General features: G+C 48.6%; 1 protein-coding gene across 5 annotated transcripts in view; it reads right to left on the bottom strand.

Annotated features, from left to right (window-relative positions):
• SCARB1 (scavenger receptor class B member 1) overlaps window positions 1-21,834 on the bottom strand; it is a 93,818-nt gene that overhangs the window by 35,480 nt on the left and 36,504 nt on the right. For all 5 annotated transcript variants that reach the window (XM_040250593.1, XM_040250594.1, XM_040250597.1 and 2 more), the window contains exons 2-4: window positions 7,952-8,109; window positions 4,707-4,848; window positions 547-750 (exon numbers count right to left, since the gene is read on the bottom strand). In XM_040250593.1, the coding sequence (XP_040106527.1) occupies window positions 547-750; window positions 4,707-4,848; window positions 7,952-8,109 (504 nt within the window). The remainder of the gene's footprint in view (window positions 1-546; window positions 751-4,706; window positions 4,849-7,951; window positions 8,110-21,834) is intronic.

The following is a 21,834-nucleotide window of genomic DNA, read 5'->3' as shown; positions in this document are numbered from 1 at the left end:
CCAGATCAGCAGAGCCCCAAAAGGAAACTTAGGCTGGTGCAACTCAGAGGGCTGTTTACAATCTGTAATTGAGGGAGCCAAGGTCAGGGATCAGAGGTCAGGGATCTGACTCTACATCAGATCATGACTCAGGATCCCAATCATTGACACCACTAGGTTGGATCAAGATTAAGAAAAAGCAGGCAACTCAGAGCAAAGCAATAATTGACATTTTTGACCTGCCTCCCCAGCAGCCATTCCTCTTTCTTCCAGCACCAACCTCCAACCATCTAAGCTCAGCCCCAGTCACATCATTTGAGCCTGGATCAAGCTGTACCTAAATCTCTCTCCCTACAGTTTTCAGTTATATGAACCAATAAATCAATAAATAGAATTTAACTGAAACTGACTTTGGCTTAAGCCAGTATAAGTTAGGTTTTCTGTCACTGACAACCCACAGCTCGTAGGGCCTCTGCCAGCTCCAAAAGCAAGCTGGTAACTGGTTTCCAGGCTGTGTCAGTGGAGGACAAGACAGAGGCCCTGCACTTCTCACTGGGCCACACTTACCTCAGCAAATAAGCCGAACTTGCCCTTGAAGGGGAGCGAGTTTGGGAAGTACTGATTGATGAGGTGGATTAAGGGGTCGTCATAGCCCCACATGATCTCGCCAACAGTGCGGTTCATGAAGGCACGCTGGCCAAGTGTGCTGAACGCCAAGGTCATGATCAGCTTCAAGAATCCAGGCCTGTTCTCCATCATCATCGACGCACTCTGCAGAGCCAGGGGACACCACAGGTTAGAGGCTAGACACAGCTTGTCTGCCCTCCCTGGACCTCAAGCCAAGCTTCAAGGCACAGCCATCCCAGGACATGGTCAGGCCTAGAAGGATCCCTGCAGTGGACATCTGGGGTATCTGGGGCATCCGGAACCATGCCCTGATCCTTCAGTAACAGGACCACCTGTGCTCTCGGGTTCAGGCCGAGTTAACTCCACCCCCAGCCCCAGAGGCAGTCATGTGCCTTAGTCCTGGTTAATCAGAAACCTTCCTCTCTCTGGCTACAGTGATTGGTTTGGGAATATGTATGCAGCCCCATCAGAACCAACAAGCCACAAGAAGCAAATCAGCTGGGGTTGTGAGGTAGAGAGGGACGGTGGCTCTGGCTGCCCTGGAACATGGTGTGTGCAAGGCTGCAGCCACCCTGAGGGGTGGATCTGCCAGAACATGGAACCGACACAGACCTGGGCAACCTCGTTTGCACTCTGGATCAAGCCACATCTGAAACCAGGCCAACTCCTGACCTTTCAGTAACATGAGCCCATAAATGCCCTTTTTAGTTATGCCAATTTAGAGTACCTTTCACTGTCACCTTATAAGCAAAGAATCTCGATGCAGACTTTACTCTACTTCCTTAGCATCTCCCTTCCAAACTCCAAGAGCCCCAAGCACCAGTTCTACCTAGTATCTGGGTGCTTAGAATATGGGTGAATTTATTTTCGAATTTGTGTTTTCCTCTGGAGATACCATCTTGGCACTTGGTTTACTTTTTAAAGGCACCTCATCCAGTATCTGGGCTTCCCTGGTAGCTCAGCTGGTAAGGAAACCGCCTGCAATGCAGGAGACCTTGGTTCGATTCCTGGGTTGGGAAGTTCCCCTGGAGACGGAATAGACTAGTCACTCCAGTATACTTGAGCTTCCCTGGTGCCTCAGATGGTAAAGAATCCACCTGCAATGCAGAAGACCTGGGTTCAATCCCTCGGTCAGGAAGATCTCCTGCAGGAGGGCATGGCAACTCACTCCAGTATTCTTGCCTGGAGAATCCCCAAGGACAGAGGAGCCTGGTGGGCTACAGTCCATGGGGTCACAAATAGTCAGACACGACTGAACAATAAGCACAAGCACATCGAGTATCTAATCTCTACCTGTAGAAAGGGGAAGGCAACCAGCATTTTCTTAAACATAAAGGTCTGATTCTATAAGAATTCACAAGGGTCTCCTTAACATTATGATTTTTAGGGTAATAAATAGATGGGTTTTATTTATTTTGTATAAATACTGGCATCGTGTTTCTCTAAGTCAGTATTTCTTCTTTTTCTTTCCTTTCTGGCTGTGTCAGGTCTTAGTTGCAGCATGCAGAATCTTTCGTTGTGGCGTGTGGGCTTGGTTACCCCACGGCATGTGGGATCTTAGTTCCCCGGCCAGAGATCAAACTTGTATTCCCTACATTGCAAGGTGGATTCTTAACTACTGGACCACCAGGGAAGTCTCTTAGATGGTTTTTAAAAATCGTGAAAGGATATAAAGTCCCTCTCTAACCCGTGACCCTCCTCTTCCTAATCGCCTCCCCCAAGACAACCCACTGCTCTGGGTTCTTGAGTATTCCTGCAGGAAGCATCAACACCAGAAGTCAGCAAGCTGTGGTCCATGGGCCAAAGCCAGCCCATGGCCTGCTTTTTACAGTCCAGGAGCTAAGACGTTCTGCATGTTTTCAAGTGGTTGAAAGGAAAACAGAAGAAGACCGTATGAAAAACATGAAAATTATATGAAACTCACATTTCAGTGTATCCATGAAATAGGTCTCTTGGCATATAGCCACGCCCACTCATTTATGTTTTTGTCTTGGGCTTCTTTTGCATTTTAAAAATATTTATTTATTTATTTGGCTGCTTCAAGACTTAGCTGAGGCATGCAGGATCTTTAGTTATGGCATATAGGATCTAGTTCCCTGAGCAGGGGTCGAACCCAGGCCCCCTGTATTGGGAGCTCGGAGCCTTAGCCATTGGACCACCAGGGAAGCCCCTGCTTTTGCATTATAATGGCAGACTTGAACAGCTGCAACAGAGAATGTCTAGCCCTCAAAGCCTAAAACATTATCTGGCCCTTTATAGAAAAAGCCCAGCTGGTCTAGGTATGTAAAAGCACGTGTGTAAGTGGGTGTGTGCATGCACGCAAGTATTTCTCCTTCAGAAACAATAAGTAGGGGCACTATGCTTGTGTTCGATTTTCCCTAGTTAGACATAACAAAGAGACTGCTCCACGACACCCTCTGCAGCCCTGCCTCCTTTTGCTGGATGTATACTAGTCCACTGTTTGCAGTAGATATCACAACATAACTCCACATGATGATCAGCAGATGTTTGCTCTGAAAACGTTGCTGAAATAAACATCCTTGAGAACAAACATCTTTGCCCACATGTGTTATTCTATCAAGAAGACACATTCCTACCTATGAAACTTCTGAGGTCAAGGGCACAGGCAATTTACACTGAAAATCACCTCAATTTAAGTTGAAAATTACCCTCCAACAGCTCATACCAGTTCCGTTCCTAACGACAGTGTCTGTTCCCACAAACGCTCCTAAGCCCTGGGCATTTATCACACAGTCCTTGCCAACCTAACTGGTGAGGAAAGTGACTTCAGTGCCTAAACATGCACCTCTGACTCTGAGGGAGGCAGCAGCAAGGCTTCAGGCTGCATTTATCTGAGCTTTCCTCCTGTCCACCCAACAGACTTCCTAGGTGCATTCACATCTGGTCCTGAGCCCAGCCTGGGGCCAGCCCCGGAGCACACATCTGCTAATCCTCAGCTGGGTGGACAGAGGATTGAATGAGAGGCTGAGTACCACAGAGTGGCAGCCTCATAGACCAAACTAGTTTCAAAACCCTAATCTGCTACCTGCTAGTTGAGTGACTTTAGATAAGTCACCTAACCTCTCTGTTCTTCAGTTTTCCTCTTCTACAAACGGAGAAAATAATAGTACCTAATGATCATGGGACTGCTGACAAGTAAACAAGGTGGTATGTGTGAAGCCTGACACACAAGTTCTAACACGTAGTGTCAGCAAGATGCTCATACAGCAGACCTGAGACAGTTCTCTCTAGAAAGGCCTGGGCCTTGGCTGGCGTCTGAGATCCTGATGTTAGGAGGCCTCCCACTGCTCCCTAACTGATAAGAGGGGCTCACTGTGCCTGGACTGTACCACCTGCTTTCCTGGAATGCAGATCCGTGCCAGGCAGAGGGCGTCTTGTGATGAGCCCCCAGTAAACACCCCCTGGGTGCTGAGTCTCTGTAGTGGGCATTCCTGGTAAAGGAGACCTACCTGTGTGTGGTCATAAATCACCGCTCAAGGAATGAAGCATGAATCCCCTGGGAGGTGGCTCTGGAAGCCTGCGTCTGGTCACCACCCCACGTGCCCTTTCCCTCTGCTGATTCTCTTCTGCCTCCTTCCACTCTACCAACCTATAGCCAAGAGCACAACCATATATGCCGGGTCTTGCAAGCCCTACAAGTGAGTCAGCGAACCTGGGGGTGGTCTCGGGGACCCCGGCACACACGGCAGGCAGGCAGTAAACCCAGCTACTTCTGTGACTCTTACCTGCAGAGAATGGACATTCTGTCCATAACCTCCCTCCAAACACCACAGACAAGCACACCGCGCCCCCATTCAGCTTCCCACCAAGTACTTCCTTTTGGAGATTCTAGATTTGCCTTTGTTGCAGCACCCGATTAGGGGTTGAACCTGCGTACCCCTGCAGTGGAAGTCTTAACCACTGGACTACCAGGGAAGTCTCTAGATTTGCAGATTGAAAAGGGAAAGGCCAATGCCCCCAAGCAGAGACCAAGATGCACCCAGGAAGCCCGCCGAGTCAATCCAGGAGTGACAGAGTGAGCCCTCAAGGGACCGCCCAGTGCAGGGGGCAGGCAGAGAGACGGACCAGGGGTATCTCACCAAGACCAGGATGTTGGGCATGACGATGTAGTCGCTCTCCTGGCCGCGGGACTTATCTGGCTGGAACTGGTAGCTGCGGTACTCCAGGAAGGACACCGTGTCATTGTTGTTGAAGGTGATGTTGCTCTTGTGCCTGTACTCCCTGTTGGGGAGGAAGCCGGTGGGTCAGCTGCCAGGAGCCCAGGGGGCCCTCGGCTGTCTGTGTGCCCAGCTTGACTGCCTCCTACACGTCTGTTCCACCACCCACCCACTGCGAGATGTGCTTAGTCGCCTCTTTGTGACCCCAAGGACTGTAGGTAGCCCGCCAGGATCCTCTTAAAGTGAAAGTGTTAGTCACTCAGTTGTGTCCTGCCAGGCTCCTCTGTCCATGGGATCTTCCAGGCAAAAATACTGGATTGGGTTGCCATTTCCTTCTCCAGGGGATCTTCCTGACCCAGGGATCGAAGCCGGGTCTCCTGAATCTCGTGCCTTGACAGGCGGATTCTTTACCACTGAGCCCCCTGGGAAGCCCACCTACTGCAGGACAGGCACAGAAGCCTTTTGTCACCAAATCCCATATGCTCCCTCCCCCTGAGCAAGCTGCCACCATCCCCCTGTCCCTCATCACCCTCCCCCTGGGCATCCTAGCTTTTCTGAGGGAGGCAGTGAGTAAGAGATGGAGACAGAAGGCAGGGGGCCTGAATCCTGTCTCCATCTCTTACTACTCAAGCCTGTTTTCCCACGTTTAAAATGGGAGTAATGGGACTTCCCTGGCAGTCCGTGGTTAAGTTAAGACTGCATGCTTCCGCTGCAGGGGGCATGGGTTCAATCCCCTGATGGGGAACTAAGATCCCGCGTACCACGAAGTGCGGCCAAGGAAAAAAATAAAATGGGAGTAATAAGCAGACTTACGTCATTAGGTCCCTACTTGTGAGAATTGAGTGAACTAATGTGGCTCAGAGGTTAAAGCGTCTGCCTGCAATGTGGGAGACCTGGGTTCGATCCCTGGGTCGGGAAGATCCCCTGGAGAAGGAAATGGCAACCCACTCCAGTACTCTTGCCTGGAGAACCCCATGGACGGAAGAGCCTGGTGGGCTACCGTCCACGGGGTCGAAAAGAGTCGGACACGACTGAGCGACTTAACTTTCACTTTCACTTTCAATGCATGTCAAGCAATTAAAACGATTGCCTAATGCATAGAGTAAAGCATTTTATCAGCTGCAGTTTTTATTGCTGTTATGCTGTCTTTATTCCATCATGCTCTGCTATCCATTTTCTGCAGAGCATCCAGAAGAATCTTTGAAAAGGGGAAATCAGATCACGTCATCCTCTCCCCCAAACCCTCCTTTGCACACAGGATAAAACTGAGCTCCTTCTGTGGCCTCCAGGGTCCTCACCATCCGGCCCCGTCCAATTCTCAGGCTTCCTCTCTCCCCCTCACTCTCCCCTCACTCCTAACACGTCAGCCACACATGACTTCTCCCCTCCTGGACTACCAGACTATTCCTGCCTCAGGCCCTTTGCGTTCGCTGCTCCCTCTGTCCAGGACTCACTTCCCCCCAGATCCTCACACTGAAGTGCCCGTTTCTCACCATCTGGGTCTAGGGAATTGTCCCCCTTTGTCGAGGTCCTCCCTGACCCTTCAGTTAGACCAGCCTCCGCCAAGCCCTGCCTCCAGCCCCCTCCATGGCTTGACCTGCTTTGTTTGCACCACACTTATGCTGCCGGGTTTCCCCTCATTTGTCCACTTGTTTATTCTCTCCCAATGGGAATGTCAGCTCTGTGAGGCAGGGTCTTTTGTCTGCCTTTAACAGTGAACTGGCACAGTGCCTGGCATACAGGAGATGTTCAGTACTCAATAAACACTTATGGAATGAAGAGATAAGTAAGAACTTTGGCAAACCAGGCTCAGCTTCGACACAGAAGCCTTGCGTGGATGAGCTAAGCCAGGATTGCAGTTTCCTGAGGGCAGAATGGGCAGCACCAGAAATTGGGTGTTGTCTTCCAGGAAGCCCCTTCCCCGATGTCCCTGTGGAATCTGTGGTGCAGGTTGGCACCTGGCAGCTCTTCTGGAGCCTTGTGGCAGAGCCTCTCTTGGAAAACTGCTCCAGCCAACCCCACAGAGCCCAGGAGCCACTGGAGAGCTTCACCCTCCCAAAGAAAATGATCAAATGAAGAAGTTGTGACAGCTGTGGTCATAAAGAAAGACAGCAGGACCCTGTGGGGCCCTCCCAGGTAAAAATCCTTTCCCATGTCCCCAATTTTCTTGTAGGGAATAAGCTTCATTCAGCCTCTCTGACCTTCCCTGAGTTCCAGGGGGCAGGTTCAAACAGTTGTTTATCAGGGGAGGGAGGGGATGCAGAAGCAAAGGAGGGGCAGTCAGGAAACAATAGTGCAGCCTTGGGGTAGGGTCCTGGCTCCTCCTCAAGGGACACACAGAACAGTATCTCTGAGTTCTTCTGCAGGAACTAAGGACCCCACCAAGGTGGCAGATGGTATCCTCTGGCCGAGCGGAAGATTCCTAGAACACTTCCCTGTTAACTGCACCACCAACCAATCAGAACAAAGTTTTGCACACAGTGGAAGAAGATAAAGGCCCTGACCTTTTCTCCAAATGATTCTCCCTTTAAAAACTTTCATGGTTGAGCAGAATCTTTAGAGTTGGTTTTTGGACATGAATCCGCCTTCTCCCCACATTGCTGGCCTCTTGAATAAAGCAATCTTTCCTTTCCAACCAGCAGTTGCCTTTTTCTTTTTCTTTTTTAACATTTTGGCCACACCTCGAAGCATGTGGGATCTTAGTTCCTTGACCAGGGATCGAACCTGCACCCCCTACAGTGGAAGTGCTCATTCTTAGCTGTTGGACTGCCAAGGAAATCCCAACACTTGCCCTTTGAGTGGCAAGCAGCCAAACTCAGGTAACGATAATGTGTTAATAACTAACATTTACTGATCACTTACTGCATGCCAGGCACTGTGCTAGGCTCCCCATTATCTCATCCAATCCTCATAACCACTCCACCATGGATACGGTCATCCCCATTTTACAGAAGGGGACACTGCAGGACAGGAAAGTAAAGGCCCTTGCCCATAGTCAGAGACCTGCTGAGTGGCAAAGCCAGACAGTCACTCCCAAGTCTCAAGCACTGGAGCACCGGATTGGAGCAAGCAGATTGGCCCTGAATGAGCCCTCTGCAAGGGGCCTCGGTTTCATCATCTGTAAAATGGGGTGATGACCTGAGTCCCAGCCCAACCTCCATCCTCACCTGTACACATAAGGCCCGCGCTCCTGCACCTGTGGCTTCTGGCCTTGGATGATCTCCTCAGGGTTGACGATGTTGAAAAAGTAGACAGACAGGTAGAAGGGGACAGGGATTTCCTTCCACATGTTGAAAGACAGGCTGTTGGGGTCGATGCGCACATTCTGTGGGGGACGAGACAAACAAACTCATGAGGAAGAGGGCCAGGGCCCCTACCCACCCACCTGCCCTACCACAAGGCTCCAAAATGGCTGCTTGGTGCCAGCCTGCATCACAGACTCCACAGGGTCATTGAGGAAGGGGCTCCCTGGAGATGCTCTAGGGGCAGGAGGAGGTGGGAAAGCTGCTGACACCTGCTGCTCCAGAGTTGACATATGACATAATTAACGTTAATAGTTGATATTATTTTTATGCATTATTTTTAAATGTGTTTTAATAACAACAGCCTGATCAAGAGACTAGGAGGTGGCCACTGCTCAACCACAGCTCATGACACCTGGTGGGAAGTGAGCTCCATGTATCAAATTCATCATTCATTCATTCACTCATTCATTTAACACACATTTTTAAAAACTGAAGTATAGTTATTTACAATGTTTCAGGTGTACAGCAAAATATTCAATTATATATATATATATATATTCTTTTTCAGATTCTTTTCCACTGTAGGTTATTATAAGATATTGAATATAGTTCCTTGTGCTATATAGTAGGTCCTTGTTGTTTATATATTTATATATAGTCATGTGTATCTGTTAATTCCTAATTTATCCCTCCCCCCTTCCCCTTTGGTAACCCTGTTTGTTCTCCATGTCACTACACATTTACTGAACACCTTCTACATGCCAGGCCCTCTTCTAACAGCTGGGGTTAGAAAAGAGAACAAGACAGACGCAGATCTCTAACTTAATGGGGCTTTAATTCCAGTAGAGGAAAGACAGGTCATCAACAATTAGGGTAAAATACGTGGTGTATGAAAGGACATAGTGAAAACACAAGCAGGGACTGGGAGGAGGACTGCAATTTTAAACAGAGGAGTCAGACAGGTAAAATGTAAGGAAAAACAAAGCACAAAAAACTAAACCAAAATTAATAACTAAAGACACTGGAGGGAACACGTGGATTTAGTGGTGATGGGTAATTTCATGCATAAGACACAGCCCATGCAAAGGCCCTGGGGCTGGGAGAACTGAGAGCAATGGGGAACAGCAAGGAGGCCAGTGTGGTGGGGAGCAGAGCCTGTGAGTGGGAGGGCAGGAGATGAGAGCAAGAGCAATTTTCGATGAAAAGCCAGAAATACAGAAATTTATGTGCTGTGCTCTTGTGCTAAGTCACTTCAGTCATGTCTGACTCTTTGTGACCCTATGAACTGTAGCCTGCCAGGCTCCTCTGTCCATGGGATTCTCCAGGCAAGAATACTGGAGTGGGTTGTCATTTCTTCCTCCAGGGGGTCTTCCCTGACCCAGGGGTCAAGCCCGTGTCTCCTGTGTCTGCTGCACTGGCAGGCAGGTTCTTTATCACTAGCGCCATATGAACTATAAATCTCCAGGTTTATAAAGCTTGGCAAAAACCCCTTGCCACCCAACCCCGCTCCCAACCTGACCAGCCCATCAGGTAGTTGCTCCATGTTGCAAAGCCAAGTGTCTGGAACAGCTTGCATTACCTTCACTTTTTCTTTGAATGTGGCCTCCCAGGACAAGGACAGCCACTCCCACTGTCTCCAGACAGACTGTCCCAGAACCAGTGGGCAGGGGCTCTGGAGAAGGAAGAAGACTGGAGCTGGCCAGTAAGGCCCAGCCCCATGTCCCTAACTGGTAGATTTGGGGAAGAAGTGGGTTTGGAGAGAGTCAGACCTGAGGGCAAGTTGGCCAGCCCTGAACCTCAGTTTTCCCATCTGTGCAATGGGGCCAGTGACTCTGTAGCCTCAGCTGTGCTTCATTTGATCTACATGGCACTTCAATGAAGAAAAGTTGAACTCACTGTCAAGAACAACAACAAAAATGATTTAACATAAAATCTGGATTTCAAAGTTCTCTTGAAAACATCAGATCAGAGACTTGCCTTCGGGTGTAACAATCCTTTATTGATGAACACATCTTCCTACCAGCTACAAGAGTCACAAGGATCTTTTTTTTTTTAAGGTTTTTAAAATTTATTTCTTTATCTTTGGCTGCGTTGAATCTTCACTGCTGCGTGCAGACTTTCTCTAGTTGCAGTGAGCAGGGGCTACTTTCTAGTTGCAGTGCTCAGATTTCAGTAGTTGCAGCATGCAGGCCCAGTATTTGCGGTGCACAGGCTCAGCTGCCCCACAGCATGTGGAATCTTCCCAGACCAGGGATCGAACCCGCGTCCCCTGCACTGGCAGGCAGCTTCTTAACCCCTGAACCACGAGGGAAATCCAGGATCATTTTTATAACCTGAGCATCCAGTACATGCAAATAAAGGTGACTAGAAAATGTGATTTGTACAAAGCAACACAAATGAGTATTTCCTTGCTGAAGAGGGTATGGAGAAAAGGGAACCCTCCTACATTGTTGGTGGAAATGTAAACTGGTGCAGTCACTATGGAGAACAGTATTGGAATTCCTCAAAAAACTAAAAATAAAATTACCATATGATACTACAATCCCACTCCTGGGCATATATCTGGACAAAACTCATTCGAAAAGATACATGCACCCCCAATGTTCATTGCAGCACTATTCACAATAGCCAAGACATGGAAGTAACCTAAGTGTCTACTCACAGATGAATGGATAAAGAAGTTATGGCATATATACAATGGAATATTCTCACCATAGAAAAGATGAAATAATGCCATTTGTGGCAACATGGATTAAACTAGAGATTGTCACACTAAGTGAAGTAAGTCAGACAAAGAAAGACAAATATCCTATGGTATCACATGAGGAATCTTAAAATATGATACAAATGAACTTATTTGTAAGACAGAAACAGACTCACAGACACAGAAAACAAGCTTATAGGTGCCAGGGAGGAAGGGTGGCGGCAGGTATATATCAGGAGGTTGGGATTAACACAGAGACACTACTATATACAAATTGCTGTGCTGTATACCTGAAACTAACATAACATTGTAAATCAACTTTAGACCAATATAAAATTTAAAAACAAACAAGCATTTCCCAGGGATTGCCTGTGTATCAGGTGCTGTTCTAGGCTCTTCACATCTTTGTCACCTCCCTAACCAACACCATGACTCCTCAAACCAAGAGGGTCACGGCCCTCGCCTTAAACAAGGGTAGCAGCTGCAACTCCCTTCTGGGCCCCGAGGTCCCTGGGGCTCAGGTTTTTCCAGCTTCTCCCAAATTCTGTGAGCTGCCAGAAATCCAGATGTTTCTCTGGCATCTCCCGATTGTTTCAAGAGCAACACGGTATTATTCAAAATCAACACACCCAGGAGGCAGATGGCGCATCTTCAGGTCACGGCTGGACCCCAGGAGACCCCTTTGCCACACTTGCCAAAGCACCTCACCCAGACCATCTCCCAGAGGGGGGGACCTCTCCGTGTCACAGGCAGGGACACTGAGGCCCAGCGAGGCTGTGTGGCTCCTCTCCAGCCCCACCACCTGCCCCTCAGCACGGGCTTGGTGAACGAGGTGAATGCTTGCCCCGTCACGTCCGACTCTTTGCAACCCCATGGACTGGGGCCCGCCAGGCTCCCCTGTCCCTGCGGTTTCCCAGGCAGGAGTACTGGAGTGGGTTGCCATTTCCTCCTCTAGGGGATCTTCCCGAGCCAGAGAGAGAGCATGCCTCTCCCATGTCTCCTGCATTGCAGGCAGATTCTTTACCACATGAGCTACTGAGGAAGCCAGAAAGTGGAATTCAGACCTCAGCCTGGAAGTTGTTGGTGAGTTTGGGGGTCGGATGGGAACCCTCAGATTTTAATACGAAGGAACAAAGACAGGCCCACAGGCGGAGGCGGTCTGTCCTGCCCTCTCTCCATCCCCTCATCCGCAGAACAGCGGTCAGAAGAAAACACATCAACCCAGTCTCCTTCTTTTTACGTGTTTGTGATAAAACACATAAGCTCTAACCTCTTAGCAAATATTTAAATATACAATGCAGTGGGTTTTCTATTTTTTGCTGTGCTTGTGAGACCTTAGTTCCCCAACCAGGGACCAAACCTGGGCCCTCGGCAGTGAGAGCACAGATTCCTAACCACTGGACCGCCAGGGAGTTCCCTACCATGTAGCTCTGCTAACTCTAGGCACTATACAGATCTTTTATTCATCATGACTAACAACAATATTATATAATATTGGAAATATAATTGTAAAAGACCCTGATGCTGCGAAAGATTGAAGGCAGGAACAGAAGGGGACGACAGAGGATGAGATGGTTGGATGGCATCACCGACTTGATGGACAGGAGTTTGAGCAAACTGCGGGAGATAGTGAAGGACAGGGAAGCCTGGTGTGCTGCAGTCCATGGTGTTGCAAAGAGACAGACACAATTTAGCAACTGAACAACAACAACCATTAATAAAAAGGAAGCAAGGAAACTTTCAGAGGTGATGGACTTGTTTACAATGCAGATTGTGGTGATGGCTTCACTTCTCTCTAAACTCATCTGGTTGTACATGTGCTGAGTCGCTCAGTCATGTACGATTCTTTGCAACCCCATGGACTGACTATAGCCTGCCAGGCTCTTCTGTTCATGGGATTTCCCAGGCAAGAATACTGGAGTGGGTTGCCATTTCCTTCTCCAGGGCATCTTCCTGACCCAGGGATCAAACCCCACGTCTTGTGTCTCCTGCATTGCAGGCAGATTCTTTACCTGCTGAGCCATTAGGGAAGTTGTATAATTATATACATACAACTAATTTATTATGTCAATCATACAGCAGTAAAGTGGCTTAAAATTAACAACAACAACAACAAAAAAAAGTTTCCAGTTCCTGCCTCCCTCCCACAGCCCTGTTTTTTAGTAAAGGTATGGTGACCCAGAGAAGCCTGGAGAAGCCTTTGAAATTCCAGAATTCTGCTGTGCTTTCCTAATCTCCTGGTCTTCCCACCCAATTTAGGGCTAAATCAAGGTCAGATCAATGAATCAGCAGACGAAGGCTTACGTTTCTCTCTCCAACAGAAGGGACTGTGGAGTTCTGGGGCTCCACTCCGTTCGTGGGTACTCACTCACGGGGAATCTTCCATTAGCCAGCTTTGCCTTCTGGACACGTTATTAATCTTTTCTGTGCCTCAGTTTCCTCATCCATAAAATGGGTGTAATGATATAGCATCCATCTCATAGGTCTGATGTGAAGTTTAAGTGCCTTTGTAAAATGCTTAGAACAGTGGCAAGTAGAGCCTAGGGACCCAGCAGGTCAGCCATGCAGTCACCTGGCACAAAGTGACCAGCCCTTCCCCCTCCCCCACTGCTGCCCCACCTCTGGTGGGGGTTGGACTTTGCACTGCTTACAATCAGAGGGATAACTTTCTTTCGGTCACACTGGACCAGAAGCATTAGGACCAGGCAGCTGATTAGATAGCAGTGTGCAGGCCAAGCTCACGGCCTTTTGCCCAACATAGCTGATTCTATCCCTGCCCCCACCCCCACCCCCCAAGGTCAAAGATCACAGCCCACACACAAAGACCAAGAAAGCAAGCCAAGGTGATCCCTTCCTGGATGCAGCTCCCTCTTATCCAACCAGATTCTCTAAGCTCATTCTGGACAGGCAAGAGGGCTGCCTGGAAGAGAGGGCACGTGAAAGAGTTGGGCTTTGGCAGGAGAAAAAGACGAGGAGGGTGTTACTGACAGGGGACACAGCCTGTGCAAAAGCTCGGTAGCTTCCAAGAACGTGACCTACCTGAAAGTCCACCAATCTCAAATGTTTTTAAAACAATTCAAATGTTCACGATGGATAAATCAACTGCTGTGTATCTATACAAGGGAATAAATAGATAAAAAGGAGAACTGATGCTTTCGAATTATGGTGCTGGAGAAGACTCTTGAGAGACTCTTTGCAACCCTATGGACTGTAGCCCTCCAGGCGCCTCTGTCCATGGGATTCTCCAGGCAAGAATACTGGAGTGGGTTGCTATGCCTGCCTCCAGGGGATCCTCTCCACCCAGGGACTGAACCTGCATCTTTTACGTCTCCTGCTTGGCAGGCAGGTTCTTTACCACTAGAGTGACCTGCAAAGCCCTGTAAAGAGAATCATACAAGTCTTCAAATGTATCCATAATTCTCTATTCCTTGAAAACAAGCAGAGATACAAAAGACCATCTACGTCTCCTTTTACTTAGCAAAATATTTTTGAGGTCCTGATCATTAATCTTTTTAAAGTGTAGTTTGCTGACTCTTGTTGTTTTAATGTGTTTGCGCCAGGTCTCAGTTGCAGCATGGGTGATCTTTTAGTTGCAGCGTTCGAACTCTTAGTTGTGGCATGTAGGACCTAGTGCCCTGACCAGGGATCAAACCCAGGCCCCCTGCAATGAGAGCAAGGTATCTTGGCCACCAGACCCACGAGGAAGTCCCAGTTGTTGACTTTTATCAACTGTACATACCTCACCTGTCTGGCAACAAGAAATGGGACATTTTCATCACGCCTTGCTTAAAAGGATGTGTATGAGCCTTTCTGTGCTTCTGGCAGCATTATCTTTAAGAGCCAAAAGGTGGATGTGACCCAAGTGTCCACTGACAGATGAATGGGTGGATGTAATGTGGTGTAGCCAAGGTTATTCAGCCTTAAAAAAAAAAAAAAAAAAGAAAGAAATTCTCATATGTGCTACATCATGAGGGAACTTTTAAAACATTCCTATAGGCAATAAGACAGTCGAAAAAAACACGTATTATATGATTCCATTTGTGTGAAGTGTCTAGAACAGGCAAGGGAGTTCCCTGGCAGGCTAGTGGTTAAGATTCCGGGCTTTCAGTGCTGTGGCCTGGGTTTAATTCCAGGTCAGGAAACTGAGATCCCATAAGCTGTGCAAGATGGTTTTAAAAAAAAAAAATAGGCAAATCTATAGGGACAGATCTATAGGAGAAGATTCTTGAGAGTCCCTTGGACTGCAACGAGATCAAACCGGTCCATCCTAAAGGAAATCAAGCCTGAATATTCATTGGAAGGACTGATGCTGAAGCTGAAACTCCAATACTTTGGCCACCTGATGTGAAGAACTGACTCATTGGAAAAGACCCTGATGTTGGGAAAGATTGAAGGCAGGAGGAGAAGAGGACAACAGAGGATGAGATGGTTGGATGCCATTACCGACTCCACGGACATGAGTTTGAGCAGGCTCTGGAAGTTGGTGAAGAACAGGGGAGCCTGGCGTGCTGCAGTCCACGGGGTCGCAAAGAGTCGGACACCAGTGAGTGACTGAACTAAACCGATAGGCACGGAAAACAGCCTGGGAGTTGCCAGGGGAGTGACTACTTAACAGCTACAGGGTTTCATTTTGGGGTGATGAAAATATTCTGGAACTAGACGTGTGTGTAATGGTTGTCCAACATTGTGAATGTCCTAAATGTCACTCAATCGTATGGTTTTTAATGGTTTAAATAGTGAGTTTTTTATTAAGTGAAACTTGAAAAAAGAAAATGAAAGTGAAAATTGCTCAGTCGTGTCCAACTCTTTGGGATCCCATGGACTACTCCAGGCCAGAATACAAGTGGGTAGCCTTTCCCTTCTCCAGGGGATCTTCCCAACCCTGGGATCAAACCCAGGTCTCCCATGCTGCAGGAGGATTCTTTACCAGCTGAGCCACAAGGGAAGTCCAAGAATACTGGGTGGGTAGCCTAGCCCTTCTCCAAGGGATCTTCCCAACCCAGGAATCGAACCAGGGTCTCCTGCATTGTAGGCGGATTCTTTACCAACTGCTAAATCAGGGAAGCCTTGACACAACTTTTAAAAAAGAAAAAAAAAAAGACTAACTGCAAATTAAAACAAGATCACTTCCCTAAAGATGGACCCAAATTAAGTCACCTGAGAAAAACAAGCCCAGGAAAAGGTGTGGGAGTCAGAAATGCCCAAGAATGTGAGCACACCGCTCCCCCTCCTCATGACCCTACAGTGCCAGGCTTGGCACACTGGCTTTCAGACACTGCTGACCCCACTGCTGCACACTTGGGGCGATGGAAACAAGCTTCAGGAAAGAACACCCACCTTTCCAGCACAATGCGACTTACACTCCCAAAGGATTATCTGCTGCTCAGATATCCTCTCCTCGTCCATTCTGTTCTTACAGTGCTGGTCCCCACCCACCCCAGTCATCTCGCATCCCAAGACAGGATTGCGTGCAGCCCGGAGCTGGACAACTATGCCCTACAGGTCTCCACACACATGCAAGATGGTTGCAAAACAATCATCGAGGGACTTCCCTGGTGGTCCAGGGGTTAAAATTCCATGCTTCTAATGTATGGGTTCAACTCCTGGTTGGGGAACTAAGATCCCACATGCTTCGTGGCAGACAGAAACTTGAGGGAAAAAAAGACAAGCTGCAGAAAGATAACAGTCACTACGGCCTGTTCATGGAATCACTGACTCAATGGATATGAGTTTGAGCAAACTCTGGGAGCTGGTGAAGGACACGGGAGCCTGGAGTACTGCAATCCATGGGGTCGCAAAGAGTCGGACACGACTGAGCGACTGAACAGCAACTACCTATTCACGTGAATTTTTCACACACAGAATAACGTGAAACATTTTATTTAAGTTGCCAGCACAGTGTTGGCCTAGAAGCCAACTGGCCCGGCCCCTGTGGTCTCTCCAGATCCGACATCGTGCCGTGTCCCTGGCACTCAGCCCAGCCATGCTGGCCTCCTTGGCATCCCTTGTACAAGTAGGCACAGCCCTGCCCCAGGACCTTTGCATAGGCTCTTCTCTCTGCCCTCAATGTTTCTCATAAGGTAGCAGCATAGCCAAATCTCTCATCCTTCTTAATCTTTGCTCACATGCCTCCTCTTAGGAAGACACACCCTCAGTTCAGTTCAGTTCAGTTGCTCAGTCGTGTCCGACTCTTTGCGACCCCATGAATCGTATCCCTGTCCATCACCAACTCCCGGAGTTCACTGAGATTCCCTTCCATCGAGTCAGTGATGCCATCCAGCCAGTCAGTGATGCCATCCAGCCATCTCATCCTCTGTCGTCCCCTTCTCCTCCTGCCCCCAATCCCTCCCAGCATCAGAGTCTTTTCCAATGAGTCAACTCTTTGCATGAGGTGACCAAAGTACTGGAGTTTCAGCTTTAGCATCATTCCTTCCAAAATCTACCCCCAAATCCCCAAACCCCTTAACCTGCTCTATGTTTTCCAGAGTCATTGTTACCTTCCAGCATACTTATAATTAATCATGTCTACTGTTCTTCATCTGTCTCTCCTGCTAGATCATAAAGCCACCAGGACCAGATCCTCAGTTGCTTTATTCACTGATGGATCTCCCAGGCTTGGAACAGAGGTTGGCACCCAGCAGGCACTCAGCAATATGAGCTCAGGAACAAACAGAATCAGAGTAGAAATGTCTTGGGAGCAGCTACCTGCCTTCTCCTTTGTGTATGTTTTAAAAAGCTTGTACTTGAGGTACTACAAGGTAGGGGTTGGGGGCGGGGGTGGCACACTACGAGGTTTGCAGTATTTTAGTTCCCTGATCAGGGATTGAACCCAGGCCCTCAGCAGTGGAAGTGCAGTCTCAACCACTGGACCACTAGAGAAATCTCAATTAAGTAAATCTTAAATATTATAATGCTAAAGGAAATCAACCCTGAATATTCACTGGAAGGGCTTACACTGAAGCTAAAGCTCCAATACTTGGGCACCTGATACGAAGAACAGACTCATTGGAAAAGACCCTGATGCTGGGAAAGATTGAGGGCAGGAGGAGAAGGGGGTGACAGAGGACAAGATGGTTGGATGGCATCACCGACTCGATGGACGTGAGTGTGAGCAAACTCTGGGAGATGGTGAAGGACAGGAAAGCCCACTGTGCTGCAGTCCACGGGGTTGCAAAGAGTCAGACACAACTGAGTGACTGACCAACAACAAACATTATAATTTTAATTAAAATGTGATCTGCAACCTCTCTGGCCACGCTGCAGCCTTGAGACTGGGGTGAATGGATGCTGAGACTCAGATCAGCAGTGGTCCACCTCCAACAGCTCCCATTTCCTTTCTGGGTGGGGCAGTAAAGACCCTGCCCAGAGGGGGCTCAGAGCAGATCTCCTGAGGCCCAGAGGCAGGGAAGTGGGACCCCAGACCAGTCTTCTGCTTCACAGAGAGGCCCACAGAAGGCAGGGGAAAGGCTCAGGCTTCACATAACTGTCCCTCCAAGGAACTCAGGCCAGCCATGCAGGCCTCCAGCACAAGCCTGGGATGAGCTTGGAGTAGAGAAGCAGGCAGAGGCTGAGAGGGGCCCCACAACTCCAGGGGCCTCTGTTCTCACCCTTGGGAGTGAGCAGCCTAATCACAGGATCTCTGTTCACAGACGCCAGGAAAGCATCTCTCAAGGGGTCACTGGGGCCAGGAAGTCTGCAACCCCGGTTAAACCATCCACCAGGAAACCTCCCCTTACCCATCTCCGGAGCGGTAAGGCTCCTTGGGCTGTTGTAACAAAGCCACACTCGGGATGACGTAAAACACCTATCCTCTCTCAATTCTAGAGGCTGGAAGTCCGGAATTGAGGTGTGGGCTCCTACTGAAGGTTCCAGGGGAGGAGACTAACTTGCTCCTCCAGCCCCTGGTGGTCTCAAGCATTCCTTGGCTTGTAGCCACCTCCCTCCAATCTTGGCCTCCATCATCGCATCCCCCTCCTCTCTGTGTGTCCTCTTCCTATAAAGACATTCTTGTTGGACTTAGGGTCCATCTGATCCATACTTTCATCACATCTGCAAAGATCCTATTTCCAAATAAGATCACATTCGCCAGTAACGGGGGTTAGGACTTGGACATACTTTTTTTTTGGCGGCGGGGCAGGGGGAGACCCTGCTCAGTCCAATCCAGGGAGAAAAAGCCAGGGCAAAGCTGAGTGATCAGGGTGTTGCTTGAACCACAAGTGCCTACTGCCTCCCACTGCACTCTTCCTGGCTCCCAGGATGACTCTGACTGCCAACTCCAAAACTCCACTCTCCAGGTGCCACCTCCTCTAAGAAGCCTTCAGGGAACTACCTAAGATGAGCCTGCTCTGATCTAATTAAGACCTGGGTCATTCCATAAACAGTCACCCCATCTCATGCTAGATGCTATGTTCTGAATTTAAACATAGATGAACAAGGGACTTCCTTGGTGGACCAATGGCTAAGAATTCTCCTTGCTCGCAAGACAGAGGATGCCGGTTCAATCCCTGGTCAGGGAACTAAGATCCCACATGCCGAGGGGCAGTTAAGCCCTTAGTGCCGCAACTGCTGAAGCCTGTGCACCACAACTAGAGTCTGTGCATCGCAACAAAAGATCCCACGTGACGCAAGGAAGATCCTGCATGCCGCAACTAAGACCCAACACAGCCATAAATAAGTAAATATTTTTTAAAAATAAAGATAAATGAATAAGATGGGGTCCCTGAGAAGCTGGGGAGGGCAAGGAAGCCAGAGAATCCTGTCCACCATCTGTACAGCACTGGTCCAGTAACAAAACACTTCTGCCTACCTTGCCTCATTATATTCTCAAAGGCCCACTGAACAGACACAGACACTGAGGCCTGAGGGCCAAATATCACCTGAGGCCACAGGTGCAGGAAGAGTCTGAGCCCCTGGTTTTGCATCAACATGCAGGCCCGTGTCCTCACGTCTCTCTCCCACTGGGCTTGGAGCACACAGGACAGGAGTTGCACAAATTAATCATTAATTTGATCTGCCCAATGAATTGCAAAATGCAATCCTGCCCCGACTGATAACAGGAAACACACCTCTAATAACCAGATGAGCCAAGACTCTGATTCACCTGTACGAGGCCGGGTTCTGGGATGAGACCAGACTCTTCCCGCTCCAGTCAGTCACTCTCTACCTCCTGGATCTGAGGATCCAGAGACACTCGCCAGCCCCATGGGGCCCATTTTGTTGTCATTGTTGTTCAGTTGTAGGGTTGTATCCTACTCTTTGCGACCCCGGGACTGCGGCCCTCCAATCTCCCAGAGTTTGCTCAAACTCATGTCCATTGAGTCAGTGATGGCATCTAACCCAAACTCATATCCACGGAGTCAGTGATGCCATCTAACCATCTCGTCCTCTGTCACCTCCTTCTCCTCCTGCCCTCAATCTTTCCCAGCATCAGGGTCTTTTCCAATGAGTTAACTCAACTCAGGGAAGATTGTAGTGTGGGCTGATTCAGTCTGGATTTGGGATGCCATACCCTTGACTAAAGTTCTGACTTCCTTTGATTTTAAAGGCAAGAAGAATTAAAGAAAAGATTAAAAAAAAAAAAAGAAAAAAAAACCAGGAAACCTAAGCACATTGCTAAAACAGCAGAATCAGTTGCTTAAGCTAAGAAGTTGAGTCATGCCTGACTCCTCCATTTCTCTCCCACCCAAAAGCCATCCATCAGGAAGTCTTGGCTGCTCTTGCTCTAAGACACACCCAAAATCCATCCACTTTTTTCCAACACCACCCTGGCTGCCAGCATCATTTGCTTGGACCAATGCAGTCATCTCTTCACTGGTTTTCTCACGTTTGCCTTTGTCCCTAGGCTGTTCCCCACCCAGATCAGAGCTACTGGTTTAAAAGGTACATCTGATCATGGCATCTTCCTGGTCAAACACCTCCCACAGCTCCCTACTTATCTAGGGATTAAATCCCAATCTCTAACAGTGACCTACAAAGTCTCGCACCCTCTAGCTCCCTGCAGCTACGCTAATCGTAGCTCCCTTTACAGTCCATCTCGCTCACTCTGATCCAGCCACATTGGCCTCACTGTTCCTGAGCCCACCAGGCAAGATTCTGCCATAGGGCCTTTGCATTGACCGTTTGCTCCTCCAAGGGCAATCTTCCCACCAAGGTCCACATAGGTGATCCCTTCATTTCTCAAGTCTAAAGTCACCTTCTCAATGAGGCCTTCCATCAACAATATTTGCTGGTTTCTCACTGCATGTCCGGGGAATGTAATGGCATCCCACCCCAGTACTCTTGCCTGGAAAATCCAATGGACAGAGGAGCCTGGTGGGCTGCAGTCCATGGGGTCGCTAAGAGTCGGACACGACTGAGCGACTTCACTTTCACTTTTCACTTTCATGCATCGGAGAAGGAAATGGCAACCCACTCCAGTGTTCTTGCCTGGAGAATCCCAGGGATGAGGGAGCCCGGTGGGCTGCCGTCTATGGGGTCACACAGAGTTGGACACGACTGAAGCGACTTAGCAGCAGCAGCAGCAGCAGCACTGCATGTCAGTCTCTTTTCTAGGTCCTGGGGACTATAGCAGTGAACAAAATGGACAAAGAGTCTATCCTTTCTAAAGCAGTCCTTCCCCCATCACATTCCATCCATCACCTGTTTTGTCTGCCCAGCATTATCAACATCAGCAATTCCTATGTATTTGTTGATAAGTCCCCCTTCCTACTGCCTGGAATGCAGTCACAATAGATTGAGCCACAGCAGTCACCTTGGGTCATGAGGCAGCCTTGAGAATGGAAGCCACACACAAAGGAAGGTAGAGAAGAAAGATAGGAAACGCAATCCCCGTGACTTCATGGAGTCACCCCATCAGCCCTGTTCAGTAAGTCCTCAGAGAAAGGTCCATTAGACTCACAAAGAGATCCTATACCATATACCAAAAGGGCTAACAAGAAAAAGACTGACAAATGTCAGCAAGAATGTGGAGCCACCAGAATGCACACTGGTGAAAGTGCAGTCAGTACAGAAAATGATGTGGCAGTGTCTCCTAAAGCTAAATAACACAAATGTCCACAAATGAATGACAAATGGCATGTTCATACAATGGGACATCACCCAA

This window comes from Oryx dammah, unplaced genomic scaffold, assembly GCF_014754425.2.
Source record: "Oryx dammah isolate SB20612 unplaced genomic scaffold, SCBI_Odam_1.1 HiC_scaffold_12, whole genome shotgun sequence".
NCBI lineage: Eukaryota > Metazoa > Chordata > Mammalia > Artiodactyla > Bovidae > Oryx > Oryx dammah.
Note: the sequence above shows the minus strand (reverse complement) of the source record. Positions and strands in the feature narration are given on the sequence as shown.